Source organism: Drosophila subpulchrella, chromosome 2L (genome assembly GCF_014743375.2).
Source record: "Drosophila subpulchrella strain 33 F10 #4 breed RU33 chromosome 2L, RU_Dsub_v1.1 Primary Assembly, whole genome shotgun sequence".
NCBI classification, from domain to species: Eukaryota; Metazoa; Arthropoda; class Insecta; order Diptera; family Drosophilidae; genus Drosophila; species Drosophila subpulchrella.
In genome coordinates this window covers 14,045,385-14,063,921 of record NC_050610.1, presented here as the reverse complement: position 1 = coordinate 14,063,921, position 18,537 = coordinate 14,045,385, and the positions used below count along the sequence as shown (strand labels likewise).

Sequence of the window (18,537 nt, the reverse complement as noted above, 5' to 3'; positions counted from 1 at the left end):
GGGTTTCACTTAATCTCAACTAGTTTGCACCTTGCAGTAGATAAAACGACTTAAAGAACAAACTAATTGCAGCTCTTAAATTGCAGAGTATATTCGTTTAATCTCCAAGCTAATCCCACATAGGTTAGTTTATTAACTAAAACAGATCCTCTAGCCATGCAGACTGTATGTTCGAAAACAAACTCGGAGAGTCCTCAAGTGGCCGAGGCTGCCGTTTTCGGAATTTCTTGGCACTTCACTTCACGTTGGCAATCATATGACACGATTGTTTTTGTTATGGCTAATAATGGAGGTTCTTGAGGCTATCACCGCTCTAGAGCCATTCAAATGGCAGTGCAAAGGAACCTTCTCCACTATCATCAAAGTCGCGCGGCGCTTTAGACCCGCACAGCTCAAGATATAAAAAAATACTTGTGAACCATCGATAAGTAGTTAAATTTTGGTGTGTAAGGCAGCGACATTACTCACGCCCCAAGTGGTCAAAATAAAATACTTGAAAAGGTGCATCTGATAAGTTGAGCATTGATAAAAAGAATTATATTTACTTATGATGAACATGTCGCAATAATTTTGTTGGCCTCTGCTCGTGTTTGATTCTGGCCAGTTTTCAGAAAGCTCCTCAAAATAAAATTTCCCACAATTAACACGTTTGACGTGGTTAAGGTTTATTAATTCTTCTGAAATGGTCAGCTAATTGGAGAGTTCATATTTTTGGAAGCTTTCCAGGAAGAAATAACCATATCAGAATATCACAAAAGACTTAGATGTTAAGTGCTTTCCAAAATTCGCAGGAAAATGAATTCAGTTTTTCCCCACTAATGTTATCTATCTACCATTAATGCAGCTGATTGGGAGTCAAAGTCTGGGGAATTATTTATTCATTGAAAAAGTGTAACTATCAGTCCTCAAACTAAGTACTGATAGTACATTTTGCCAATTAATTAATTAGGTATTTATAAGGTAAGGCAACATTTTGTAAAATTGGTTTAATAGGGGCTTACTTAATAATTAAATAAAAAATAAAGTAAATAAACACCAAACAATAAATACAAAATGTTGTAATAACAACACTATTTTGCAAAGGCCCTAATAAGATTGTTGACTCTACATAATATAGCCATTTTACAGCAGATACTTTGTACTAAGTTGAACCCAACCCCCTGCACTTTTTCAAGCAGATGTGTCAATTAGGTGACAGCCGTAGATCGACTATCGCCCCGGTCAGCTGGTCAACTGCGTATGTAGGACAATCCCGAGACCCCACCTCCCAGCAATCCCCCACCACCGACCCTCCTCCATCCGTATCTGGCCACCACCTCAATGCCACATTGAACCTCATCGGGGCTGCCATATTGATTAGCTATCGGTGTGGGGGTAATTGATTGCCCTGCGGACATGTCTCATTACAGGCAACGACAGCTGATCGATTTTTGCATGCCCACACTTCTTATCGCCGATAGCTGATAAGGTGGAAATCCAGCGAAAAAAATAGCGCCGGGCAGCCCCATATCAATATCGGACTACAAATCAGATACTAAGTTGCAGAAGACCCACTGATTTATTTGCTCGCTCACTTTATGGCGATTTAAACAGCGTTTAGAATGTCGCTAAAATAAAAATCTTTTTTGCATTGGGCCAATAAAAGTTCGGTTAGAACTATCAAATTACTTGAAAGCGATAAGATATGGGGTGTGTGTGCTGTGTGGTGTGTGTATTCATTGCAGCAAATGCAATAACAATAATAACTGGTATAATTGAGTGAGGCTTCGTTCATTCGCTGCGCCGTTTGTGGGGGTAATTAATCCCCATCTACAGCATCTCTCGGATCCATTTGCATTTTTCGACCGACCAATATGGAAATACTGCGATGTATATCGTCACCGTATATACTGCACATTCCATTTACAACAGATGCAGTAATTTTCCTATCAACGCAATCAACTTAATTTGCTTGCAAAAGCGAAAACAAACCTCACAAAAAAAAAGTGAATCATAATTGGATATTATGTCAGTCGTACGGACATACTTATAAATAAATAATTATCAAAGACAAAGCACTAACGATTTATTCACATATTTTAAATACGCTTAAGCCCCATTGAAATTGTGCAATCTGATTAAGAGCACAAAACGTAATGTAATTAAAACGGCAATTATATAGAGACCAAGTAGCGGATAACATTTGTTTTAAAGCCGAAGCTTTTATCGCCTTTAATATGATAATGAACACACAAAACAAAAATATCATTCATTGTTTTCCACTTCAGCTGGGAATTTGGGAAAATAAAACAATATTATTCCGCCAGCTGATCGATTTTATTTTCGATTTTTTCTCCCACACTTAAATTAAGTTTTATTTGGTGCTAAATATGTTAGGAAATTATTATGTTAAGCAAGGAAATCTGTTTCTACTTCTCAAGGCAATTTTTTAAAGCATCAAAGCACTTTTCAGACAAGGCTGTAACTGGAGAAAAACATTTCGAATAAACAGAATTTTTATAAATGGAAAATAGGTCAAGTTTGAGATTATAAATGTGTTTTTATAACTTTTGAAACTATCAAAGCAAGGTTAATTGTCAAAAACGGAAAATGTTTTCAAGAACTGTTTTATAGATCTTAACAAAATATTTTGCGATTTGTTTAAAATACTTATATATGTATGTATAGTAAAAGATAAGTCATTTGATAAAAATTGTATTACTTCTTTACATGTTTTTACATAATAATAATAAGAAACTGTAGAACTATAAAGCGATTCCTTCTGGAATAGATAGGTACTTATACTTAATAGATAGCTTCATGCCAGGCTTACGAATAAACTTAAATTTACATAGTTCACTCTCTCAAAACCATTTAGTTTCAACTATACCCATTATTTTTTATTTTTATGGCTGGTTTTAGGTTTGTGTTTGGACTTTGGCGACTGATGGGCTGTGGCTGGGGTTTTTATTACCTGGACTGAACTGGAAGCACTGGCATTTGGTGGTGATGTCGTTCGAGCTGGCCGCGATGAAGAGCGGCAGCTCGAAGAACTTGTCGCACTCGGGATCGACGTAGACACTACTGCGCCGGCTACTAAACTGCTCCAAGTCTTTGATGCCCAAGACTTTGCCAACCATTTTTCACTCTATGTTCTCGACTCTCTCCTTTCGTTCAATTTGTGTTTTTTTGTTCGATTTACAGAGGGCTGCCTTTATTTTCTCGCCTTTATTTTATTGTTATTTTGTTGCTTTATTTTAATTTTTGTTTGTTCACTCGCTTTTTTGGCACCGAGAACGACATCATTTATGTAGATTTCAGTCTCTCTTTTTTGTCTTGCTTAATTTTTGTATTTTTTTTTATTCTGTACGCTCTGTTCACTGCTGCCTTTTATTGTTTTAATTTATTGCGATCTGCAATTTGCTGTCGCCTGAGCAGCGACGCCGGCAGCACTTGAATTTAATTTGCAGCACATTTAACATTTAAATATAAATTTTCAGTTCACATTTTTTTTTCGTTGGCTCTGGTATCGAAATTAATTTCAATATTTTAACGAGAGTTGAACGAGATCATTAGGCATCCCGTACGATATATATTTATTATTGGGGGATCGCGTCAAAGCTAAGAAAATCGGGAGTACGGCGTATTTCTCGGATTGGGTTTACGTGCGGAGCGTTCGGATGCGTTCGGGGTTCTCAGATATTTTCCGGCGGACGGGCCGGTTTCATTCCGTGGACCTTCTCAATGAAAGCTCCCTGAATAAATGAAACGAGAGCGATCGAAAAACCTGGCGCGTGCAAGCTTTGAAATGAAGCTTTTTCGCGGGGTCTCTGCTCTTCTCTATTATATTTTCTGATTTATATTTGTTTTCTTTATTTTCTCACTATATTTTTTTTTTTTTGTTTGTTTGTGCATTTTACTATCGGGCGCCATAGAGCAAACAGCTGTTTTCTGTTGTCGTCCCACTCTCGTAGCGAAATAAAGGGGGCAAAGAAAACATCCAAGTCTAGTGTAAATTAACCTTTATAAATAGCTTTTGTGGGAAATTTCGTAAACCATGGCGAAATAGAGCTTGGAAAATCCCAGCCAAGAATATATGTAATTCTCTGGCATTCCTGCGTATACGTAACTTTAATTTATGAGCATTTTCCAGATACGTTCGCAAGATTGCGAGGAGAATTTGTATACCATAAAGTAATATTTATGGGGTAACCTCAGTGAAAGGAATTTTTTTATTTGAATCAGGTAAAGCGATTTGTGAAAATAAATTGGGGAAAGAAATAGCCACATTAAGGGGAAGAGAACATTATTTGCTAGCCCTAATATTTATAGGAACATTTTCGTAGACTTTCTACGTAATGTGCATGTGTGAAAAGCTCATTAGGGTTGAACAGGTAAACAAGAGCGGATAAGTTGTGAAAACAAACTCGGTAAGTATACGAAAATGTGTCTACAAGATATAGCTATCGAGAAAATTAACAATACTTCCGTTTCCTATTTTAAATTAATAAAAATTGTATTTATTTAAGAAACGTTTCCCATCGATATTTAAATATAGTGCAATATATCATAAAACGAAGAACAAAATAGATTTAAACGAGCAACACAGAAAAGAATGAATCATTTTAAGATATTTTTGAAAAACATCTAACAAGATACTTCTAATTTGTATACCTATTTAAGTTCATACTTCCAATTACGATAATATACACCAATGGTTACAAGCAGGGACAGATGCCATTTTGCATGGGATTAGATTTTTGTTCTGCCGGCGCTCTGCCGACACACTTAGTATATACCGCCCACTAACATTGTACATCAAGAAGGTACTGACTGTAAAATTGAATTTTCAACACCTCACGTGATGCCTTCCTTCCTCAACGCATTTCAACACACTTTTCGTGGGCATATTTTGTTATTATATTTCTAACCCACCCGCTGGTTTATTTTTAGCTACTTCACAAATTGATTTTTCACATGTTTCGTCAGGCGAAAGAAAATAAAACCAAGTCAGCGATTTGTTTATACCACAAATGTATAAACAAAATGGGAAAAATTTAACAACGCGTGGCCATTGGCCATTGGGAAAAACGCTTCTCATGACACTCACACATGTCACCGAGTCAGTGATTAATTAACCGAACTGTTTGTACATAAAATGTTAAAGAAATATAAAGAAAAATCAAAGAAAACACACAAAACAAAAAAGCATGACCGGTAATTATTTTTGACTTGACTATATCGCATTTTATAGGATATTTCTTATATTTATGAGCGAGGGATTGCCAAGAATTTCAGCTACAATTAAGTGTTGGCCCATAACACCTTAAAGAACAGATATAAAGATATAGACACTGCCCCATGAGCAATCTGTTGTGAGTCCCAAAATTGCCACTCCTACATGAGGTGCAAAAACATACACACAATTTGCGACATTATTCATATCTAGTTATAGCTATTATGGGGCAAAACAAAAATTCTTTTAAAATCAAGTGTTCCATAAAAGTCTACCAAAATACGCTATCTGCGCCTAAATGGCTGTTAATTGGCAAAACTGAAGTGGCCGTAAAGAAATTACAGATAATGTTTGCATCGCTATCTTTATGATCAGTGCGTTTGCAGCAATCAAAGAATTATAAAAATATAAACAAGTTAATATTTATACCGCCAGACAGGAATAGTCAATTAATCAGTTGATTAATTCCAATAGTAATTGACGTAGCTTATTGAGAACTTAGTGAGGTTCCACTTATTATACGAATATTTAATTCTCATAAATTACTAGAGACTTAATAACAGTATTATTGGACAAAAATCGGACAGGAAAAGAAAGCTTAAAATCTTGGGCGATAAGTAAGTGTACCAAAATAATTGTGACATGATCTAATGTACCATTTTTAAGAATAGAAAACAATAGAATAGAATAGAAACAGAATCAAGAAGAAATACATATCTGTGTTGAAGGGGCCACAGCGAAAGGTTAGCGGCAACAAAAACACATTCTGGGCATGCAAATTGCAAATTGCAAGTGCAATTTATTACATTTTCCCCTCTGACGACATTGCCACCGCTTCACTTGCCAACTGAGGTGGATAGGAAAAACAATTGCCGGCTGCAGCTAAATTTAATTTGACAACGTTTTTCATTTTGGCAAACTGCAGATTAATGTTGTTATTGTTGCCGAGTGCCCTCCTGTGTCGCATTTTCCCTTCCAAATTGTCAGCGTTTTTCGGCTTAATTGCATCGCACAACAAGGCGTCATTGGGCGAAACAATATTGGGGGCCCCTCAAACATAAACGACAAGTGGGAATCCACCTGGGAAAAGACCTTCGGAAACGGCGGAAAAGTCTCGGTTTAATTTGGTCATACTATACCAACAAAGGTAGGCCCCTACACTTCCTAAAAACCCTGACTCATAGAAGAACAGATATAAATGTTTTTCTTACTCATTAGCCATAAAATGAATTAGTAATAATCAAATATGATTATATCTGATAACCGATGTTATTTATTCTTGGAAATTAAAATGTAAATTATATGAAGACTTGCAAATTGCGGTAAGTCACTCAAAATACATTTGTTTATTTCCCCGAATTAATTTGTGTAAATAAGTTCTTCAAATACTTCTTTAACTTTTTCCACAAACAAATCAATCCATATGATCAAATCATATATTTGTTCAAATTATATGCCTTCCTCGGCAAATTATTCATATCAATTAAGTCAAGGGATCGTAAGAACGAAGTCAACGAGCCTGCATTGGCTCTGCCAGATTGTTTAGATTGTTTAGCACGCGCTATAAATATCTTGGAACGATCGAATGGTCGTGAGCTAGCTATTTGTCAATTAGCACCAGTCATATTTCTGAATTTCGAGGGACGAGCCACATGACGAGCGACCTTTGGGATCGAGCGAGCTCTGCTTTTTTTTGGGGGAGGGATTCGCCAATGGGTATTAATTGGCATTCGCCAGGGATCGTATAACGCCGGGCCTAAATGGGTGGTTGGGGGTGGTCGCCGTTGGTGTGAATCGGTTGTGATTCGATTCGAACCACGAGCCTTGCCCGTGTCCCCAGCCAGATTGGAAATTAATTAAGTTATTGCCGTGTTAACTGCATCGATAGACGCCGATTTTGAGCCTGGCACAGACCGAATTTTGGTTTTTATTTATTTATTTCACCCTCGAGATGAGTTTTTCAACTGTGCCAAAGACCGGTTTAGGCCTTTACTCACTCATATTGCACTTTATTGAATTGATTTCGGAATTATACATTCCGTTGAGTGCGGTCGGTTTTTATATTCCATTTATTTTTTGTGCGCAGCGTATTTTATTAAATACAGCACGTTTCTTTTATTATGGGCATAATTTTGCATTTAATTAAACCGGTGAGCGAAGAAAAAACCTCAACAATTCATTCAGTATTGATTGTTGCGGCAACTGTTTGCTCTAGAAAATCAGTGTAAACAAACTGTGTTTTTTGTATTAATTATACTTTTATTCCCTATGTATACCATAAAAAAGGTATTTATTATTTTGAACCATTTAGTAAATAGTCATTCCATTCCCATTCTATATATATTCTCAATGGAAGTGTATACCAAAATATTCTTTGAAAAAAAAGAGTTATTGATATGCGCTTTTGTTATTTCTACCCAATAAATCTTAATGTAATCTCCTGTTTGTGCACTAAATTTATAGTGCACACATGGCGTATGCGTAACGCACAGTCATTAACCATATACATAGCATTGACTGGCCGATCGAGTGACTGACCATTGAACAACCGAACGCAACGCACGAGACTATGTACAATGTACATTAAAAGCAATGTTTATATATTATAATTCTTCGTTGTTGTATTTTCTCGACTAAATATTTTGGTTTTTTTTTTCGATGTTTACTTTTTGGTTTGGCAGCTAGGCGTGATAATTAACGAGCCGTGATTTAAAAGTCGATTTTGCTTTAAATGTGCATTCCGATTGCAATTTTGGAGGCTGCCACAAGTGCACAGAAGAAAATATATTGTTTTATTAGTAATTAAAATATTTTCTTTAAAAATTACTAGTTAAAAGTGATAAAAAGTAGGCAGAAATAAGATGTTCTCAAGATTTATGATATTTTGGGATCTCCAATCTTTATAAATTGGGTATACAAATTCTGAGATGATATATTTTTTCTGTGCACCTATTTACCCATTTATATATATTTACACACGCACTTTGCAAACATATAAAGTAATTACGTTGACACGCGACTTGTTTCGAAAAGTATTCCAATTTGTTTTCTCGATTTTCTTTTCGTTTTCGACCCGTGTGTTTGCCTCTTCTCCTTCTCTTTCGTGATTTGACAGTTGATAACTTTTGGGCATATAAAACTACGACCGATCGATGGGTCTACGGATCGAACGAGAGACAGAGACAGACAACCACCGAGCCCGAGGGTTGGAATTAAACTGAGATAAAGGTTGAGAAGTCGCCATCGATCGTTCAATTTTTCCCCGCTCTCTCTCTCGCTTCGCCAGAGAAAATGAGAGAGTGACCGAAAGACAGGTGAACGATGCATCGGGGACACACATTTTCTATCAAAGCTTTGGGCCCATCGTATAAAAACAAAAAGCTAACTAATTAAAAGCTTCACACAAAGTATCAAATATTTGGTATGTTTTTTTTTGTTTCAGCTCCCAAAAGTTCGTTCAACTTCAGAAAAAACTGAATGTTCCAAGGGGCGCGTCTCGAGAAAAATGCATTTCATATTCCGTAACCGTTGAAATCATTTTGGAAAATTATCAACTCATCGTGTTTGAGTCAAATTAACCCCTACACACACCCACATCAACAATTCAATGAGCCATAAAGTGCTTATTTAAATCAATAGTTACAATAACAATCGATTTATTGGGAAATGACACTTTTAATGGCTTTTGAAATTAGCCATAAGTTGTTTGGTGTAAGTTTATTAAAAGTCATCATGTGATCGCAGATCTGTGGTTATTGAATCGTTGATCCGGTAAACCGATCAAAGTGTGAATCAAAAGTGTCGCATTTGCAGACAAGTGAAATGGAAAAGAAGACAATGGACCGTGACACCTGCGATGGCAAGGGTAAATGTATTAGACGGGCGCATGAGGAAATCGCAAATGAAATGAGTTTTCAGCTAATTGCTTCGCAACTAATTTGCTTATTTTTTGCATAACCGTTTTAATACATTTATAAGTCATTGACCAACCCATATTGGGTGGAGAGTTCATCATTACTTTTGTATCACTGAAGAAAGTACAAATATAATATTATGATCATTTTTATTCCGTGTTTCTTTAACCCATAAATATTGAGTGAATTATTAATTTTGTATGAGTGAAAAAATATATCATATAAAAGGATAATAACTTTTATTCCTTGTTTCTTGAACCGATAAATATTGAAGTAATTCACCACAATTTAATTTTTTAAGAAATTGGTATGACTTTCAAAAAACTAAATATATTGAGTTGCTCTTTCAGTTAAAGAATATTTTTTAAATATTTTAATATTTTTCCTTTTAGGCCCTACAAAGGGTTAATTGAAGACCCAAACGTGAACCATTACTGTTGGTGGACAGTCGTGTCCGTGAATTAATGCTACACCTGCTCACGCAACCGCAGTGGGAATTAAATTGAAAATGCTTTTAAAGCATACTTTGAGGCAGCTCATTAAAATACAGCTCCCGGCTACTCGGCAACTCAATTATTATTCCTGCACACACGCACACAGCATATGCCTATAAGCACTCAAAGAAAATGCAAAAGAAAAAAGGGGAAAACGGGGAAAATAAATATAAAGTTTTACGATGCAAATCTGAGGAATGAAAAAATATTGACCGAGTGCTGCCCCAACAAACCCCACTGTTATCAAAACAGTGAGAAAAACAAACAATACTATCGCAGTTCGGGAAAAAAACCCAGAAATATTAAAAAAGAGAGCAGTGGAGCTTTATCTGCCGGCATTTTCGCTTTAGCTTTTGTGTAACTACATATATATTTTTTTAGGAACTTTTGTTCAGATACTTTTCTGTTTCTTTCTGTTTTGCATCTTTTGATACTCTTTCAGAAGGTATACATATTTTATATTCAATTATCAATTTAGAAAACATCTGAATATTAGTTGTTTTTTTTATAACCATAAAACCACACCTCTTTGATTTTAACTGACTCTTATAACATTTCATTCAAGTTTTATATCCATAAATTTATTTATAAAGTTTAAAAAATACTTCTAAGGGTATTCAAGCATCGGTTGGCTAAAATAAAATTCTTATCGTTTCCTTTATAAATTTTATCTTCTCAGACATTTGAAAACCAAAGAGCATGTAAACAAAGCATCAACAGAAAAATTTCTTAAAAAGCTTCTTCAGTGCCCAGTGACCTCAAACACCTAGAACAAGATATACGTATGTACAGAAGTAAATCTAATATCTACATATGTACATTGCGTACCTTTATCTAATTAGAGGCGCCGCTGTTGACAGAGAGTTCAAAAGAGCAGGCGGAAACGCAACATAAAAGAGAAAAGGTTAGGAAACCAAATCAAGTTAAACATTTTCCATTAGCGGACTTTATCGATTTGTGTCTTTGCTAAAAGCTAAATGGATGGAATTAATCAGTTAGCTGAGAATGTTTATCAATCAGATTTATATCTTGGCCACCGTACATATGAACACATGTGGTTAAATAAGACATATACATATGTATCCTTATAATTATTAATGCCATTTCACACGATCTTTTTTTGTAATGATGTAACAGAAAACTGGGTTCTAATTCGCCCAATAAAGTTTTTTGTAAGGAAATATTAATATTTTGGGTATCCAATTTTAGAAACATTTGACAAATCAAATATTTATTTAAATATTTTTTTTTGGATTTACGGTTTAATATTCTTTATAATTGTATTCCATGTTTGACGAAAGACCTTCCGCTCCTTATTAAAACCGAGAACTCAGCGGCCACCGTCACTGAAAAACATTCACGATCACTCGACACGCAAAGTTTCGTGATAGAGACGTAGAGACAAACAAACAGCGCCATTAATAAATAAATCCGCCGCCCTTTCACTTGGCTCCTCCATCATCCAAATCCCCAAGATATCCAAAAGGCCAAAGCTGTTGATTGTTTTATGCCACCGAAGATCAAAAGACAAACGACAAGTGGGCGTGAGTGGTGCGGTTTCTTGGGTTGTTGGTTTAACGGATTTGATCCCTGAACTCACATGATAAAAAGACATAAAAAAATTAAATTTGTATTTCCTTTCTTAGCAAATCTGTATTCTAAAATGTTCAAGTTGTCAGAAAGCAACATTTACAAATTTTAGAAAATATAAAACATTCCTTAAGAATTAAAAAAAAAATTGTATCGATAAAAATACAATGGCTATGGTATATATATTTGACCTAAATAAACAGACCCCTAAGAAGGACCATTAAATAAGAATTGTGATAAACTGACAATGAACATGCTATCGCATAAGCTTTAAAAAGAATAACGCGTAATTGTGATAATCTAATCAAACGCTAATAAACTTTTAAATAGAAATCCGGCTAAAGTGGTTAGCAACTCCTTGAAAAACTTTGGGGGGATTTGTATATACCTATTTATTTTACTTTCTTCTAGAGCAGCGGTCAAAGCGGTCAACAGATATAAAGAAGAAAACAAAAAAAAAAACCCATGAGTTATATATCAAAAATGTATACTCAGGCAAAATCACAAAAAAAAAAATAAATTTAGCTGACTATAAAATATGCGAATGAGTGACTTATATAAAAGATTTGCGAATTGCAACCCCATCAAATAAACCGAAGAATCCTCTTGAAAACAAATTAAACAGAAATTAACTAAAAATAAATGCAGAACCAAAACAAAAAGCAAAACGAAACAAAACATAAATAAACCGACAAAAAAAAAACGCGAAACGAAACAAATTTGCGCAAACCAGTTTTAGTCAGTTACAGAATTTTAGAGATTCATTATTCGGGGCACACTTTTCGCACATATCCCCAAGAAGCACGTGCTATAAGGCCGCAACGAATCGGTGGGCGTGTGCCGCAATTTAGGGGTACCGACAAGATCATATCTATATATACCGCAGATCGCCTGATCGGTGGAAATTTTTATTTCAAAAGATATAAAATACGGAGATTTTTGTTGTTGGAAAAACAGATTTCCAATCGCACAAGTGGATCATAAAAAATTCCTCTTGAATGAAAATTTATTTCCCCGCATTGCCAATACATAATTAGGCATTAAATAGCAAAACAAAATCTTTTTTCGACGTCAACGGCACGAAAAAAAAATGGGGGAAAATATTCTGTTTCCATTTGCTTGCGTAAGCAAAAATGTTGTTATTGCTAACAACAAATAAATTTAAAATTATAAGCCATAAAGATTCGAATTTTCGTTTGCTATTTTAATATTTTTTGTTGTATAGTATCTGTTTTTGAGTATGAGATGGCACGTGGCCAGTATGACACAGAAAATTCCCCAAAAATATTTATATTTTAGTATTGGCTAAATTTTTATAGATGAATACATATCTGAAAACTATATTTATAGATATTTTTATTGAATTTAACAACATTAGTTGTGTTGAATAAAAAACTAGGGTTATTTATATGCTCAAAAAATTAAAGATATTAAAGATATTTAAAAACAAGAAAGGAAGTTAGCTTCGGCAAGCCGAAGCTTATATACCCTTGCAGCTATAATTATTAAATTTAAAAACACAAAAAGTGATATTCCCAATAGTATAAGATAATATGTCAAAAAACACCGAAGCTATAATTTGTTTCATATTATTTTCCTACCAATTTTCCGATCGTTCCTATGGCAGCTATATGATATAGTCGTCCGATTTTAATAAAATTAAATTCGAAATTCAGGACTAATTAAAAAATGTTATTTCCAAGTGTAGGAGATTATATGTTGAAAAACACCGAAGCTATAATTTGTGTCATATTATTTTCCTACCAATTTTCCGATCGTTCCTATGGCAGCTATATGATATAGTCGCAAGATTTTGATAAAATTAAATTCGAAATTCAGAACTAATTAAAAAATGTTATTTCCAAGCGTAGGAGGTTATATGTTAAAAAACACCGAAGCTATAATTTGTTTCATATTATTTTCCTACCAATTTTCCGATCGTTCCTATGGCAGCTATATGACATAGTCGTCCGATTTTAATAAAATTTAATTCGAAATTCAGAACTAATTAAAAAATGTTATTTCCAAGCGTTAGAGGTTATATGTTGAAAAACACCGAAGCTATAATTTTTTTCATATTATTTTTCCACAAATTTTCCGATCGTTCCTATAGCAGCTATATGATATAGTCGTCCGATTTCGATAAAATTTAATTCAAAATTCAAAATTATTTAAAAATTGTTATTTCCAAGCTTTGGAGGTTATATGCTAAAAAACACCAAAGATATAATTTTTTTTCATTTTTTTGTCCGATTATTCCTATGGGAGCTATAAGATATAGTTGTCCGATCCGGCTGGTTCCGACTTATATACTACCTGCAAAAGATATAAGACTTTTGGGAAAGTTTCAGCCCGATAGCTTTAAAACTGAGAGACTAGTTTGCGTAGAAACGGACGGACAGACGGACAGACGGACAGACGGACATGGCTAGATCGACTCGTCTAGTCATGCTGATCAAGAATATATATACTTTATGGGGTCGGAAACGTCTCCTTCACTGCGTTGCAAACTTCTGACTGAAATCAATATACCCTCTGCAAGGGTATAAAAATTAGAACAAGAGTAATAATTTTGTCGCCTAAAATCTTAGCTGCGAACACAGATATGCTGGTCATAAACTTAATCTTCTCAAGATAACATCCAATTTTAATCACATGATCAGCGGCTAATACGAATCCAAAAAAAAACTTTTATTAAAAATGATCAGGAAAATAAGCAACCGAAGAAAAAGCAAACAAGCACGAGAGTGATGAAAAAAATTCATTTATTTTTAAACAAATTAATTGGCAGTTGGCCAAGAGCCATAAAAACGTGAATGTTTTTATTTGTTTGCTCTTCCCACAACGCGGACCAAAAAAAATATTCTACACTTTGGGGTTCATCATGATAATCCAATATACAGTACTTATAGGTGGAATTTAAATATTGGTGCTGTGTATTTCGATAAATATTGTGATCAGCCCACGTCACCCTTACAATTTTTAACAGTGTACAGATTTTGTTTTTACGTATTTGAATGGGATTTATCCATATGCACATAATGGCGTTGTGTACAAGACTCATTATTTTGTAAATCAAAATCAAGGCCAGTGTCGACCGAAGAGCGGGTGTGGTTGTTGATGCACTAATGGTTCGATGGATTTTATCGCCCAATTTCCTTCGGAATCAAAATTGCATTTCGAAAGTGGTTAGCAAAGTTAAATATCAAAGGAAAACTAAAACGTAAATTTCCTTAGTATATAAAAAGGGGGGTAAACGCAATTTTTGCCCATTATCTTCCCTAACCAATTGCAGCGTAAACAAATTATTTTGTAAATTGTAAAATGCAATTGCTTCTGATAGCCTATAGAAATGTATTGATTTTGCCATTTGGGTAAATGCTAATTTATTTGATATTCGAATTGCCAAATACTTCATCAAAAATGTTTTGCCCCTTGTTATTTTGTAAACCAATTATTTAAAAAGACTTGTTTGGGCTTAAATAACATTTTATATTATATTATATATTCCCATGTATATTCCCCAGCGGAAAATTGTTGTAAAAATAAGAATAAAGAGATTCTTCCACTGCAAAAAAAGAATGATGCTTAAAATGCAATCTCAATAATTCCTTTTCCTTAGGATTTTTTTTGGATATCGAACCACAGATACCACAATCTCTCAATAACATTTTTTTTCTCTTATTATGGTTTGGCATTTAGTTTTGCGTGCAGATCTTTAACGTTAATACAAATATAGCTGCAGTAGCGAATTTCGCACAAAACTGTTGCCTTAATTTGACAGCCAGTGGCCGTCGGGGTTTTCCCAAATAAATATAAATAAATTTATTTTTTTTCATTTTAAGTCTGCTGGCTGCAATAGTCCCACAAAGTTTTATATGTAAATTATCCAGTTGGGGTGCTGAGATAATATATTAAGCGGGTTTTTGCACTGTTCAATTTCGAACTTATTAGCTTTGATTATTTTCAAATACCTATAATTAATTAATTTCGGTGTTTACTTGCTGTTCTCGCCCAACCATTTCGGCCTGTTTATTGACTAAAGTATTTTGTACGCAGCGAAATAAGAAGCAAATAAATACTCTTTCGCGAAATGCATAAATTAAAATTTCTCATGTGCTCAGCTTGGTCTGTAGATCATCTGATTTTCTTGTTTACGAGTGGGAGGCACGTGAAAACTAATTAAAAGTTAGGACCCCTTAAAGCGATTCTACTTTCGGGCCTTAAGATTTTCTTTTAATCGCTGTTTCGGAATTTGCTTTTGCACTGTATATTTATGAGATTTTTATTTGTAAAAATATATCTTGTTTATTTGACTTATTTATACTTTTCGCAGTGAATGCGAAAAATAAAACAAAGATAAGACAATATTAATGGGAGAGAAAAAGGAATTTATATGATTATTTTATATCTCTCGTTATAGGTATGAGTATATATATTTTTATCTAATATTTTTTTATTAATGGCTTGGTAATAAAAAAAACGCCTGCAAAAATATAAGCAAGTCTCAGGAATTAATTAGCCTTTCAAAGCTTTTATATACCAATCCTACAAATACCATATTGTCGCCTACATTTCTTTGCAAGATTTATTCGAACTTTACAATAAACTTTGAAAGAAATCAAAAGTTTTATATCTTTTACAGACGTTGTGATGTTACATAGCATATGTCTACCCAGAAAAAATTGTAAAATCCCCACCACTCACCAGTTTGCTTTGGTAGATTGTAAAAGTCGAGGGTTTTGATCTCGGACGTCTCGACATGCGGGGCGAACCCCTCGTACAGGTCGCTCTCCTCCACGATGCCGCTCAACTTGTCGGCCTGGGAAGAGGCATCTCCGCCCCGATGGTATGGCATCTTCTTAGCCAGCTTTGCGGTCGCTCCGGGTCCTCTGTCAAGTTTTGATTTGGGTTTGTCTCCACTCGAGACCGGGCTTCACTCCAGGCAGATGTTTTTTTTTTTTTTGTTGCAAAATTTCCTTCGTTGTTTCCGTTTGACTAGATGGCCTTTTACTTTGCAGTGCTTTGCTTTCCGTCGTTTGGCAATCAATTTGCGAGCCTTTTTCGGTGTTCTACGTATCCGTAATATTATGATTATATTTATATTTACTTTGATTTAATTAGTGGCCAACTTATGGAGACAGAAATACTCCAATACGATGATGCCGCGCGGAATTCATTATAGTAAACGATTTAGCACGAATACTGCAAAAGCATAGCTGTGTGTGATAACCAAATAGCAAGTGTCGGCGCTTTCAACTCTGCAATGAGATTAAATTGGGGAAAGTTTGTTTATTATTTTCGTATATCTTTTGAATGGCCCAAACAAATAGCTCAGAATCAATCAACATCAGTCGACAAGATAGCAAAAGCATATGGAGCAAATCCTTCAAATCGAAATCGGTTCAATGACATGACCCATCCGAACTGTAGAGTAGATAATGCCAAAAGCGCCATTGGCCCATAAAATACTTGGCCCGCTCATTAATTGCGGGCCGGCTATAAAAAGCCAACTGGCCAGATTTATAATATATAAAAAATCGCACGCATATATAAGACTTTTTTTTTTGCTGCTGAGGGTGACTCTACCAAGAGCAGCCGGTTTCATATTAAATTAAACCCAACAGAAATCAGAAAAAACAAAAATATCCAGCGCAAATATTTTACTCGGTCATAAACAAACGTTTGTACTTATATTATAAAAGGAATTGCTAAGCAATTTGTTTAAAAGATCATAAAAGTTTCATGGATTTTTGTGGAACATTTATTGTATTTTAGTTAAATAAATCAAAGAAACTAATTAGATTTTAAGAAAAATGTATAAACCAATAAATTTGTGTATTACCCGTCCAGTTTTTGGTAAATATCTCTACCATATTTTCCTTAACCACTTTAAGACAACAAACCCATTTAGCCTAATCAACCGTGGCACACGCTGCGTATACTTAATATTCCTTTTCTCCACCTCTCATCATCACGATTAAAGAACTAAAGACCGGCTATTTATCTAAAGTGCTTTTCTCCCCACCATTTCCCCCAAAAAATTACACGCAAATTTCGTACTGTTTTTGTCACAATTCGCAATGTCCATTGAGCTTCAAAGCAAACTAAAAACTAAAATTGAATTGCAAATTTCTAACGAAATTCCGGACACGTATCGAAAGCCAAACACTTCTTGGGCTATTTTATTTTCCATTTTCCTTTGACACTCTTAATGATTTCGCCTGTCAAGAACAGCATTTGAGGGGGCTTTGTGGGGGACTAAGAGGGTCTGACATCGGATAGAAATATAGAGAGACAGACAGGTCTGATAGATCGCTGCGTTTGCTTGATTGGCTGTCCGATAGAAGGTGTCGGACTTTTTACCTGGTCAGCAGTGCAGGGGGGGATAAACAGGTGCCGTCAAGCGGATTTGTGGCCAAGACAAGTTGTATCTATGGCAGCTTCAAAGCGAACTCAGATAAGAAAAGTTGGTCTGAAGTGCGTTATAATTAATATGAGAGGAAGCAGAGATAGCAATTTACAAAATATACCATTAAACTTATATTCCTTATCTGTTAAATATCACTCAAATGGGGTTTATATGTTAGAAATAAGAAATTAATAATAAGCAAATGCTAGATCTTTAAAATATTAATATTTGAACCACACTTTTTATAGGCATAATATCCCAATAATAATAAGTAAATAATAGTTCTTTAAAATATTATTATATGAACCCCATTTTTGATATGCATAATATCCCACCTATAAATCGGTCTACCTCTACTTTTTCCATATTACTTAACAACGTCGACGAAAAGCCTTTCCTTGAATAATTTACACTTGCCAGCGCTTCAGTTCGTATCGTAAGCCCCCAGGTGAGAGCCCCGCCCTTCCCCAGAACAAATATCGGGGCACTTAAGCCTCGTTAATTGAGCGAACCGTTCGATTTTATACCACTCCACTCCGCTCGGCTCAACTTGACTCGATTCGCTTCGATTTGATTGGTAATGTGCAGTTTTCATATGTATGTCAATATTATGCTACGTCTAGTATTTTCAAGGTGCCTCGGGTTACGTCGTCAGCAACACGGCTTTAGACAAACAGCGGCAACAGGTATCGCTTGGACATGCATATAGAGTTATTAACACTGTGGTTGTTTACACTGTGGTTGAGCTGCTTGTTTGTTTGTTGTTTGCTGCCTCCGGGCTTGAGAACATTATCTAAATATTATAATGCACCCAATTTACGCTAATGAAATCAAACGGGGCGCCACTCAATTGAGTTCACCTAGACAGTTTACAATGACTAACTTAACTAAACGCAACTAATCCTCGAGAAA

At 35.0% G+C, this 18,537-nt stretch overlaps 1 protein-coding gene across 15 annotated transcripts in view; it reads right to left on the bottom strand.

The window, feature by feature from the left end:
* LOC119548778 (GTPase-activating protein skywalker) overlaps positions 1-18,537 on the bottom strand; it is a 43,475-nt gene that overhangs the window by 10,366 nt on the left and 14,572 nt on the right. For 5 of the 15 annotated variants that reach the window (XM_037856330.1, XM_037856331.1, XM_037856333.1 and 2 more), the window contains exon 2: positions 15,921-16,474. In XM_037856330.1, coding sequence (XP_037712258.1) covers positions 15,921-16,071 — 151 coding nt within the window. In that variant the 5' untranslated portion in view covers positions 16,072-16,474. Of the gene's footprint in view, positions 1-2,953; positions 3,666-15,920; positions 16,475-18,537 lie in introns of those variants that run through there. The other 10 variants (XM_037856327.1, XM_037856329.1, XM_037856326.1 and 7 more) reach the window with 5 other exon arrangements.